General features: G+C 33.4%; 1 protein-coding gene across 1 annotated transcript; it reads right to left on the bottom strand.

Annotated features, from left to right (window-relative positions):
• Positions 1-2,751: 2,751 nt before the first annotated feature.
• LOC122587871 lies at positions 2,752-3,669 on the bottom strand. The gene has a single exon (XM_043760031.1). It carries the CDS (start codon positions 3,667-3,669, stop codon positions 2,752-2,754), a length of 918 nt encoding a protein of 305 aa, XP_043615966.1.
• Positions 3,670-13,181: the final 9,512 nt, after the last annotated feature.

Raw genomic sequence — 13,181 nt, 5'->3', positions numbered from 1 at the left:
GTGTGTAAATTGACTTAAGTGCTGGGCAGCAAATGCAAGATCTGGCCTAGTGATAGTGAGATAAATGAGCTTGCCAACAAGGGTTCTGTACAGGGTAGAATCTGGTAGAGGATTACCAGTGTTGGTGGTAAGTTTGATTGAGGGATCTATGGGAGTAACTGCTGGTTTGAGGTCCTCAATGCCTGCATGATGAAGAAGATCTAATGCATACTTCCTTTGAGTCATTGCCAATCCACTAGAGTTTCTAAGGAACTCAATACCAAGATAATAATGTAAAGGACCAAGAGCTTTAATGCTAAATTCCTTGTGTAATTGAGCCTTGACATCATCAATGAGGGTCTGATTGGTGCCACATATGAGTATGTCATCTACATACACTAGAAGGGATAGAAAATCTGTCTTGTAGGAATATGTGAAGAGGGAGGTATCAGCATAACTTTGCTTGAAGCCAAGAGTGGACAGAAAGGTTGTGAGTTTGTTAAACCATTGTCTATTTGCCTGCTTTAAACCATAGAGTGACTTGGTAAGCTTACAAACAGTGTTGGGTGGCAGATTTTGATAGAATCCTTTGGGTACTGCCATATACACCTCCTCATGTAAGTCACCATGGAGAAAAGCATTATTTACATCTAATTGCTCAATGTGCCACCCTCTTTGGACAGCAATAGCCAACATGGTCCTAACAGTCACCATTTTTGCCACAGGGGCAAAGGTTTCTTTATAATCAATGCCCTCTTGTTGTGTAAATCCCTGAGCTACTAACCTAGCTTTGAATCTTTCAATGCTGCCATCAGAGTGGTGCTTAATTCTATAAACCCATTTACATCCAATTGGGTGTTTTCCTGTAGGAAGGGTGGTTAGAATCCAGGTGTGGTTGCTTTCCAGGGCCTTGATTTCCTGTGTCATGGCTTCTACCCATTTTGGGTGTTTGGAAGCCTGGTGGTAAGTTTTAGGTTCAGTGATTTTGTCTATTGTGTTTATAGAATTGAGAGTGGGTTGGGAAAGATTTGTGTAGTTGAGGTAATTTGAGAGAGGATATTTGGAGAAAATAGAATTGATGTTAGCTTTGGGAAGTTGGTATGAGTATCCTTGAAGTTTGGTTGAGACAGTTTTGGTTCTTTTGGATTGTCTAAGGATTGGGGAAGTTGGTTGAGTAGTGGATAGATGTGATGAAGTGGGTGGAGAAGTTTCTGTGGGTGAGGGTTCATTGGAGGATTCTGTAGTAGAAGGAGGGTGATCAGAAGTGTGTGTGTGTGTGTGGAAGTTGATGGAGAACTTGGTGGTGAAGCTATGGGAGGAGGTGGTGGAAGGTAAATAGGGGAGAAGTTAAATGTGTTGGTTGCAGAAGTTCTGGAGGGTTTTTCATGGAATGGAAAAATAGATTCATTGAAGGTGACATTCCTATTGACAAAAGTAGTTTTGGTATCCATGTTATAAAGAATATATCTTTTTGGTTGTGTGGATAGCCAAGTAAAATACATGGAACTGCCCTAGGAGCAAACTTATCAGTGGTATTTGTAGAGGCAAAGCATTGACACCCAATGATTTTAAGATGAGACAGGGGAGGTTGTTCTTTGTAAAGCAGTTCATAGGGACTTTTGAAATTAAGTATGCTGCTTGGTAATCTGTTAATAAGGTATGTGGCTGCAAGAATTGAGTAACCCCAGAGATGAATAGGAAAATTGGCTTGAAATTGGATTGATCTTGCCACTTCTAGGAGGTGTTTATGTTTTCTTTCCACCCTGGCATTTTGTTGGGGTGTGTAGGGGCATGAGGTTTGATGAATGATCCCATGATGTTGAAAGAAAGAGGTGAGGTCAAAATTTGTGAATTCTGTCCCATTATCACTACGAATTATCTTCAATTTAGATTTGAATTGAGTAATGACATAGGTAGAAAATAGTTTGAGAGTGGAAGAGACATGAGTCTTGGCAGGTAACAAGTATACCCAGGTTGCCCTTGAATAATCATCTACTATGGTAAGAAAGTATTTGCATTGATTGATAGTGGCATGTTTATATGGTCCCCATACATCTACATGTATCAAATCAAACATAGCAGTAGCATATGATGTACTTAGAGGAAAGGACAAGTGTTGTTGTTTAGATAAAGGACAGATAGAACACTTATTGACATCATTACATTGTATAAAAGGAGAAACACAAGTTATTTTCTTCAAAACATGAAAAGAAGGATGGCCAAGCCTTGCATGCCAAAGATGAGAAGTGGAACTGTTGTTGAGCATTGTGGAGTTGCAGTAAGAGATAGGAGGAGTGTAGATGTAGAGCCCATGTAGAATTGAACCAATAGGGATCATCTTGTCATGGGCCTGCAAATAACAAGTGTCATGAGTAAAAGTGACACTGGATTTTGTGGATGCTGTAAGATGCCTAATAGATATGAGATTGTAGGCAAATTGAGGAATATAAAAGACATTGTGAAGAACAATGTGTGGTTGGAGTTCCACTATGCCAATTTGAGTACCTAAGACAGTTTGTCCATTAGGCAAACCAACTGATATAGGTTGTGGACAAGTCTTGATAGTCTTGAATTTGGAAAGGGTATTACAAATATGGTCAGTAGCACCACTATCATGTACCCATGCATCTTTGAGATCAGAAATACAGGCCATTACACAATGATATGTGCATGCAGATATAAAAGAATGAAGCAAGTTAGTTAAGATAGGATAAATAGGAGAAGAGTTATGTTGACCTTGTGATGAATGTTGCATCATCAGCATTAGTTGGTTCAGTTGGTTTTGCAACTGGTCCATTCTGCTATGCAGAGCTGGTTCTTGTGAGTGCATTGATCCAGAATTGTCAATGGAATGGAGCAGAGGAGTGCACAGAAGGTAGAGTGCACAGAAGGTTTTGGTGAGGTGTAAGGTTTGAACTTTCCATACAGTGGGTGACCAGGGGGGTAACCAACAATTTGGTAACACTCTTTCTTCACATGACCTTCTTTTTGACATTTATCACAAAAAATACCTTTTCTAAAGGGTGATTTCCTTTCATTTGGTTTTGCAGAGTAGGTAGGTTTCTTATAGGTTGTGTTTGGGGTGTATTTGTGAGTGTTGGCAGTTAAAGCTGTTGGAATGGTGGGAGGTTTAGGCAGAATACCTTCCCTCTGTTTCTCTTCTTGCCTAATCATACTATATGCCTTAGCAACTGTAGGTAAGGGTTGAATGAGCAGAATTTGACCACGAATGTTTGAATAACATTCATCAAGTCCCATCAAGAATTGAACTAACCTTTTTCTCTGTTCCCTCTCACCATTAGTCTTGCCATTTTCACAAATACAGTTGCAAGTGCAAGCATAAGGTGCTTCTAATGCATCTAACTCATCCCAAAATCCTTTTAGCCTATGATAATACACCTCAACACTAGTGTTACTCTGCTTAAGTTGTGTTACATCTACAGTTACTTGATAGATCCTATGGCCATCTAACTGTGCATAGTGTTCATTCAGCTCTTTCCACAAAGCAGATGCAGTATTAACAAAGCTCAAAGTATTACTGATAGAATCAGAAATAGTATTGAGTATCCATGAGATTACCATATCATTTGTTCTGTCCCACATTGGCTTGAGATTGGATGTGGACTCTGGTTCCTTATATTCTCCAGTAACAATCTTCAGTTTATTCTTCGCACTTAAAGCAATGACCATAGATCTTTTCTATGTGCTAAAGTTCTCAGAACCAGTTAGTTTCTTTGCAATCAAAATGAGCCTGGATGGTCATTTTGATGCAGATACAGAGGATGATGAATTGATTCAATGTTATCACCAACAGTAACATTGACAAATGTTGAATCTGGTACTACTTCTGGCATTGTGATGAAAAATGATGAAAATTGATGAAATTAGGGTTTTGAAAATGAAGCAAATTCAATGAAAATTGCTACTTAGGGTTTCAATCGGAGTGATTGAATTGAAAGATTCTTGTAATAGAATCAGTAATTGTGGTGAATTATGAAGGAATTTTGTGATTGAGGAAATTAGGGTTTTTAGATGAGAATTTGATCCAAAAAAAAAAATTGAGCTTGAAGAAGATGAATCGAGATGTTGGCCTGAATCTATGGCGATTCCGGTGATCGGATTTGCTCTGATACCATATAAGAAAACTAAATTTGTGGATTTGAGAGAGTGAGAAATTGAGAAATTCTGAATATTTCTTGATATATCTAAATGAAATACAAATTACATATATAAAATAAGAAGAACAGTAACCGCCTCTTTGACTTTGACTATTCTGTTACTAACTATTCTAACTTGTCATATTTAGTCCCTTAACTTACATTCTGCTACTAAAACAAGTTACATTGAATTAAGCTTCTAACTAGTAAGTCTTTCATCTTTGTACTATATCTTCTTGTATTACATGAATTTACTTTGGGTGTATCTGTGATGGTTTCTGCTGTTGATACATGTAATGTATCATCAAATCAAACAAAGTATATTACACGTTGACGTGTATGCAAGCTGATCCGTACCTGGGCTAATTCATAACTTCTAAAACTAAGTATTCTGCAAGTTAATTAACAGTTCCAAGTTAATCATTAACTTAAGTTGATTATATATTTGGTGTTGAAATAGAAGCTAGTTTTCAAGCCGCATAAAATCTATAGTTCTATACCTTCCATGAAAGTATTGATGCGGGACCAAGTATAGATGAGCAGACCATGCTGTATTTGAAAGCCCAAGACAAGGCTTCAAAAGGTGCCTCACTAAAATGGGCTAACTTGAGCTACAGGGCTTCGTTTTGGGCGTATAACCAGTCAAAACAACCGTAGAAACAAGACGCATCAAGTTGCAAATGGCCTCCGGCGGTTTGGGTCGACCTTTAAGCCCTGAAACAGCCTTTTTCTATGACCTTTGGACATTTTTATATGTTTTTTCGGTTTTTTTGGACTTTGTGTTGGTTATAACTTTCGGCTCAATTGTGTTTTAGGGCCCATTCGAAATTATATTATCTATTTATACGTACTAGAACCCTGGGATCAGTTTTATGAAATACAAAAAATCATTTTTCCCCTGTTCACAATGTATGTTTAGTGTGTGAATCCTAGATTACCGGTATTCAATCCGAATCAACGTAATTTGAAGAGTTGTTTCTGGTATTCTTTGAATCAACAGGTTCGATTTGTTATCCCAAATTTCCGTCTGCGTCAAGTACGGTGAACCTTTGAAGGCTGTTAGGATCACCAAATAACACTTGGGTAAAACTTGATGGATTGATTTGCATCCAGGATGACTTCATCATCATGATTTGGTTGATGGTAGCTCGATCGACGTCCAATCTGCGTCAAACAGTTAAAACAAGAAAAAGAAATGGAAAAAGAAAGAAGCCCAATTCCATCATTCTTGGACTGATCGAGACTAGGCATCTTAATTCATCTCAAATTTCAATACTGTTGACGTCATTGAAACCTTATACTGTAGCCTTGGAAAAGGGAATGGCCATGCAGGCTAGCATTCTTGATATTTGGAACGTCATTGATGTTTGGACCTTACGCTCGATAGTGAATATGATTGGAACGCAAGGTTGTCTTGAGTCAGCCAGAGATGGTCTTTTTGGGCTTGTTGCGTGCCATCACCGAGCCCAGAGCTTAGGCAGGCTCAAGAGGAACCATGATTAAGTGTACCATCTCGCTAGGAACAAATGGCTCAAGAGGCAGAAATTTCAACCCATTTACTTATGGTTAGGTTGATTTCGGACATGTTTTTTATTTGATGGGTCAAAACGGTCAAATGAATAAATAATGCTAAAAAGTTACCCGACAGGCCCGGCTATGAGCATAGGCAGTAAAGGCTATAGCCGAGGGACCAATAGTTATAGGGGGCCCAAAAATTTAGATTTCATATGCAGCTATTTTCCGGCGAATAAGAAAGGAACCATTATTGATGCAAGTGGGAAACTACTACCTAGTTATTAGTTTTATTTTATACCCTTATTTTCTTTCATAGATTACTTAATACAAATTACAATATTTTCAAGTTAGATATAAGATTTATTTCCAGTTTTTCTAAATTTATGTTTTGATATTGTTTTTAATATAATACCCTGGCCTCTGGAGACAGAGGTTATGGGTTCGATTTTCATCCATGTAAAGGTTGTAGGGTCTTTTCTACCATTTAGGTAGAACATGGAAGCAACCTCTCTACTTAGGTAGAGCTAAGGTTTGCCTACAACTTAACCTCCCCCATACACTGTCAAGGTATTGGGGCTCAAAACCCGCAAAAGGCGACACTGAGCGGTTTTCTTCTTTCTTTCTTTTATTACAAATTAGGTATAAGATTACATTTTTCATAACTTTTATAATTTTGAGGGCCTATTTTTCCCTTTTGTCTTGGGCCCAACTTTTTTTAAACATTTTCGAAGATGGCCTTGTTACCCGATGTGTTCTTTTCTAATGTTTATATATCAACTTATTCGAAAAAATCAGATTATTATGCTATTGATACAGTTATATATTTGTAATTCTATTTAATACATTATATATCAACATTTTTTTTTTTTTGTAATTCTGCAAAAAGATATCCATTTTGATCCAAACATCTTTTTGACACATTGCCTAAACGGGGCCCTTTGACCATTACCAAACCCACTTAACCAGCTCATTTTACCCTTCTAGAGTTCTAGCCTTTTAGGTGCCTCAAGGAAAAAGCTTATACCAAGGATCCTGGCTTTCAATATTAATATCAAATTGGATTTCTCAATAAAAAAGACGCCTTAATAAAAAAAAGTACGATGAAAAAAAAAATGGAGGAGCAAAAACAACCAATAGTCCAATACTAATGCATAAATAGAAACTGAATCTAACAAAATGGCTTTAAGAGAAATGAAATAAACCAGCAAGATAAAATTTAGCACAAAAAAGTAAGAAACATGAAAAAGTTTAAGTTGATCGAACTTGTAAAGATACACAATAGTTAATAAGGAACACTTAAAACATCATACACAAATGACAAAACCATTATACTGAGACCAATAGTTCTATTAACTTTTGTTATTTTTGTTAAATAACTTTTGATAAATACTGCTGTCTATTTTTGTTATTTATGTATAATTAACATCCATTCATTAACTGTAAGTATTTTAAGATTAGTAGAAATATAACCACTTAAGTTATGGGACAATTATTATAGACATAATATATACTAATGTTCCCATTACAATCACTGTCAAATAGCTAAGAAGTAAAATAACTAATGAATGTATAAGTCAATCTAATAGTCAATTGGCCATATTTGTTAGCTCGGCCCAGATAGGAAGTCGATATTTTCATGGCCATTTTGTAGCTCAGCCCAAATAAAGACTAAATACTCTACTATTCTACCTTACCACTAGAAAAACAACTACAAGATTGAAAGAAGAATAAGCTCAATCATCGTAGTTATTGTATTGATACTCGGTTGCATCATAAGGTATATACCCTTCAACGTGTTTCCAGATTCTCACAAGATTTCTTATTAGTTAAGCCTATTATTTGAGATGTTTCGGAAAGTTAGCACATTGTTTTTTATTGAAGATCATATTCTTAAACATGGATTCGGGTCTTTGTTTTTCCTGCGAGTTCAAAAAACAAATCAAAAAAATATGTTTTTTTTTTTGAAACCGATAGCATGCTGTATAGTTAGTGTACACTAGTTATTCTAGTCGTCATAGCTTAAGAGATAGAAACTCAAATGTGGTTTATGGAGTTTTGTTGTCGTGATTGTTGGCTGTTGAGGTCGCTTTAGATATTTTCGCAAATTTAGCAGATCGGTAGCAGTGGCGGATCTAGAAATTGAAAAAAGGTGTGCAAAATTAAAAGATATCCCTTCGCTAGTAAAAAAAATCGACAAATATTTGGTTTTATAGATTCGGGTCGCGTTTTTGTCTTTACTTTTACTTTTTTTGATCGATTTTATATACAAATCATAAAATCAATTTTTTTAAATTTTTGATCAATAACCTTTTTAATTTTAATTTTTTTTTAATTAAAAGTGGAGGGGGTTTTGATTTTAGTTGAAAAAAATGGAAGGATTTTTAATTTTTTGGGGGTATTAAGTTGAAGGACTTTTTTAGGTGAAAAGTTTTTTAAGGCATCAATTTTTACTAGAACTTTTATAACATTTACTATATTTCCATATATTAAAAGTAGTGTAAATCAATTAATATTTGTTATTTAATTATATTTGTTTAACATATAAAAATTATAAATATAAACATATAACATATATATAATCATGTATTATATATATATATATATAATACATCTTAATCTTATTAGTACATATTAAAAAAATTGACAAACTTTAATTAATTAATCACAATTTATAATGTCTCTAAGGGCATGTTTGTGTTTTTTAGTCATTAAATTATTGAATTGATAAAGTACCAAATGAATAAATAATGTTGTATAGATTAAGTCAATATAACTATTTTTGTTTGCTAAGTTAAAAAAAAAAACACTTTAATAATTTAATGGATTAAGTAATTTTAATTAAGTCACGATTTTTTTATTAAGATTTCAAACAAACACCACCTAAATTAAATTATTAAATATGTGACCAAATTATGTTATTTAAGAAAATAACTCGATCTTTATTTAGTTTAACTAAAGCAAAAGTCTTTATTTAATTTATATAGTTTAACTATTTTATTTTAGTCATTAATCTCTCGTGTATTTGACACGGGACTACATCTATTTGGTATATGTACTATACGATATCTTTTTATAAAATTGATTTATAATTATATATAGTTTATGTTTTTTATTTTATATTATAAATATCTATTGTATCTAACTAATTAGCCATGTATGTATCTAATTCGTGTATTTGGGTCAATTAGGTTATATATGTTTATCATTTGTACAAATATGGCAAATGGGTTGTGTTTATTCGTCTTTCCCTCGAATAGGCCTATTAGACATTAAACCTTGTTTGTTGTCTGATGTGATGTGTCATTCTTATATTTCATAATCTTCATTTCTAATGTTAAGCTAATCAATGGGCTCAATATGCTTCTCAATCATTCATTTGAGCCTAACAAGGCAAGTATGTATATAACTCATGTAATTGGCTCTATTGGGCCAAATATGTTTATTACCTAAATTAGTGTGCAAATAGGGTGTGTGTGTTTGTCTTTCATGCGAATGGGCTTATTGGGCCTTAAACCATGCTTGTTGTTTCATGTGTATATTTGTATGTATATTTAGAGAGAACTATGTCTCTCGCTCTCTCTTAGCTTTCATAATTTTCATATGTAGTGTTAGTCTAATCATTGGGCCTAAATGAGCCCAGTATGCTTCTCAATTATTCATTTGGGCCTAACAGGCCAAGTATGTATCTAACTCGTGTAATTGGGGCAAGTATGTTTTATCATCTACATAAGTGTGCAAATGGGTCGTGTGTGTTTGCCTTTCACTTGAATGAGCTTATTGGGTCTTAAATATTGCTTGTTGTCTCATGTGTATATATGTATGTACATATATAGAATTATCTCTCCCGCTCTCTGTTAGCTTTCATAAGCGCATATCTAGTATTAGTCTAATCATTGGGCCTATATGGGCCCAATATGCTTCTCGATCATTCGTTTGGACCTAACGAGCCAAGTATGTATATAACTCGTGTAGTTGGGCCTATTGGGCCAAGTATGTTTATCATCTGCATTAAAAATGTGCAAATGGGTCGTGTCTGTTCATCTTTCACTCGGATGGGCTTAGTCTGAAAATAGTTTGAAAGACCTAATAACAGTAATTAAATTAAAATATTTGTTTGACATCTTCGATCTCATGGGACGGCAGTGGTAAGTTTCTCAATCATTCGTTCGAGCCTAAAAGGCCAAATATATTACTTGTGTATTTGGGCCTATTGGGCCTAAAATGTATATAACCCATGTATTTGGCCTTAAACCTTTTATTTCTCAATCGTATGACAAGGTTTAGTTTAAACATGTGCGTATATATGCACAACACAAGGATATGTATATATGTAGAACATAAGTTATCGACAAATATTTGTGTATACATCTTTAACTGGGCGTATTGGGCCTTAAACTTTGTCAGTTGTCTCATGTGGGCTTAACAGCGAGTATAAGTTTAAAGGAAAAATAAGATTATCTTATAAATAACTTATATAAAAGAAAAAAGATGGTTAATATAAAATATTAAGTATATACATGTATAAAATAATTTTAAAGCTAAATATTTTTATGTTAGGTCCAGTTTTGCTGAAAACTGGAGCCTCTCCAGTTGCAACTGGAGAGCAGAAGAATTGTCTGAAATATTTGAAGTCCAGTTGCAATGTACAGTTTATGCAACTGAAGACTTCCTCCAGTTGAAGATCTGAAGAACACACCTGAAGACATTCCAGTTGAAGTCGAAGACATCAAGTGGAAAAAAGAGAATGACAATGGCAGCGAAACCCAGTTGACATTCTATTATATCAATGGACAGGAGACTATCAGTGTAAATGCACTTACAAAGCTTTACACTGATTACGAGGAGGACCTTTTACTTTACATCCATTTACCCGGATAATAACCCTGTCTGTGGATAAAAGTATATGGATGTAAAGTGGTTGAATAAAGTAACATTTTGTCTTACTTTATTTAGCATACACAAAGAATTAAATACTAATTCTTTTGTATGTTGTCAACCAATTTATACGACAAACTTGGGATCCCAATGCCCAACCTTTGCCTATAAATAGAGGTCCTTGCACAAGCAAGAATACAACTTTGCAAACACATACTTGCAATATTCTTGGTGAACTTGTGCAATATTCTCTTAATCGCTAAAAGGAACATTTCACAACTTTAAGTGTTTCAATTGTATAAGAGAATTTTCAAGTATAAATCAATTGTATTTCATAGGTTGTTAGGATATTTACATTCATGTATTATCTTGGTTCCGCAACAACCTTGTATTTTGTTTATATTAATAAATAAAATACACTTGAAAATTACATATTGTCTCACCAATTTACTTTACTCGTATTTTACTTTATTGCATTGTATTTACTTATTTACGCTTGTCACCTTAATAAGTAATCTCCAGTTAACCTGGTATACTCTTTATTGCAACTGGTCACGTCCAGATACAGTGAACGTATTGCAAAGTTATCTCATCATAGACATAAAGGTGTCTTCAGTAACCATCTATTATATAGTTGGGATTAACATTTTATTTTATTTTTTCACGGCAAAACTAAATATTAACATTACAATTTGAAATAATTAAAAAAATATGTTGCTGTATTTCATAGGTTAACTTTTTATAACTTGATTAATCAAATAAATTGGATTACCTATAATTTGAAATAAATACAAAAATTATGTTGTACTTTATAGGTTAACTTTTTATAACTTGATTAATCAAATAAATTGGATTACCTATTCACTTTTATTTTATAAACAAACAGATAAAAACTTTCACTTTCTATATATGTATCTGTTAAATTATATACAAATGTTTTATTGTAATAAACTTATTTATTTATTTAATATGGTAATTATGTTTTTTTTTTAATTTAAAAATTTAAATAGCGTTGTTACTTATGTTAAAGATAATATATAGTTTTATTGTATTTAGTTACTAATGTTAATCAAATATATTTTAACATCACATATTAATTTATAAACTCATATAAAACTTTTTTAATAAAATTATTAGTTAGTTTTGGTAATACAAAATTATAAGTCTCAACTTAAGAGATGGTACTATCTGAAGACACCTCTATGTCAATGGTGAGAGTGCTTTGCAATATAAACACTGAACTAGAGACGATCAGTTACAGTGAATGTATACCAAGTCCTTGGTTAGATTACTTAAATGGTGACAATAAGTAAATGACAATGCAATAAGTAAATACAATAAAGTAAATATGGTGAGACCAAGTTGTAATTTTCAAAATGTATTTTATTTATTGATGTTAAATAAAATACAAGGTTGTTGCGGAACCAACATAATACATAAATGTAAATATCCTAACAACCTATGAAATACAATTGATCTATACTTGGAAATTCTCTTTCATAATCGAAACACTTCAAGTTATGAAGTGTTACCTTTTACGATTGAAAGAATATTGCACAAGTTCACCAAGAATATTGCAAAAGTCTGAATATGCAAAGTTGTATTCTTGTTATGCAAAGACCTCTATTTATAGACAAAGTTGGCATTGGGATTCCAACTTTGTCGTATAGATATGGTTGACAGCATTTAAGGAAACTAGTTGAAATGCTTGATTAGGTAAGTCAAGATGTTACTTTATCCAATCTGCTTTATGCACTTTTACACTTTAATCATAGACAAATGATGTTGTCTTGTATAAAGTTGCATAAAGCAAAAAGGTCTTTCTCGTAATCGGTGTAAAGCATTATAAAGGCTTTAAACTGATGCTCTCCGGTTTCTATCTGAGTAGAATGTCAACTGGGCTTCGTTGGCATTGTCATTCTCTATCTTCCACTTCTTGTCTTCGACTTCAACTGGAATGTCTTTAGTCTTGATCAGATCTCAACTGGGAGAAGTCTTCAGTTGCGTTAACTGTACATCGCAATTGGACTTCATTATATTTCTGGACAAATCTTTTGGTCTCCTGTTGCTACTGTAGACTGGCCAATTTCAGTCGAAACTGGACCTAACAAAAATCCCAACCAAGTTCAAAATACTGTACTATACATTTAATAATTAAGAGTAGTAAAACATTTAATTAACTAAATTGAGAGTGTTAAAATGCATTTTGGCCATATATATATATATATATGTGCACATGTTAGCTTTCATTTGAGAATTTTTTTAAAGAAGTAAAATTAATTTATGTTTGATTAATAATCTGTGCATAAAATACGTTACTTTGTTTAGGTAGAAAATTTAGATATGTACAAATACATTATTATATTAAAAATGAAAAGGAAAAACCTTTTGCGAGAACATGTCCTCACAATAAGTTTTCCTGAACTATTTTCAAATATGGAGGGAATAGAAATTTCAAAAGACTACGAAAAAAAAATAAAACCGGGAGTTTTTAATTTTTTTAGTAGGAATTAAAATTTTTGAAGCTATTATTTATTTACATCAGTTTTTTTTTATTATAATTAAATATATCTATTGCGAGGACTGTCCTCGCGAAAAGTATAGTCACCAAAGTCCAATCTATTTTTGCATCTTTTGACTTTGACTCCAAAAAGA

The sequence above is a fragment of the Erigeron canadensis genome, chromosome 2 (genome assembly GCF_010389155.1).
Source record: "Erigeron canadensis isolate Cc75 chromosome 2, C_canadensis_v1, whole genome shotgun sequence".
NCBI classification, from domain to species: Eukaryota; Viridiplantae; Streptophyta; class Magnoliopsida; order Asterales; family Asteraceae; genus Erigeron; species Erigeron canadensis.
This window is presented reverse-complemented; position numbering and strand designations above follow the sequence as displayed.

Bases quoted from the DNA above. Each gene is read 5' to 3' on its own strand.
- LOC122587871 (XM_043760031.1), bottom strand. From the start codon at position 3,669: ATGGTCATTGCTTTAAGTGCGAAGAATAAACTGAAGATTGTTACTGGA.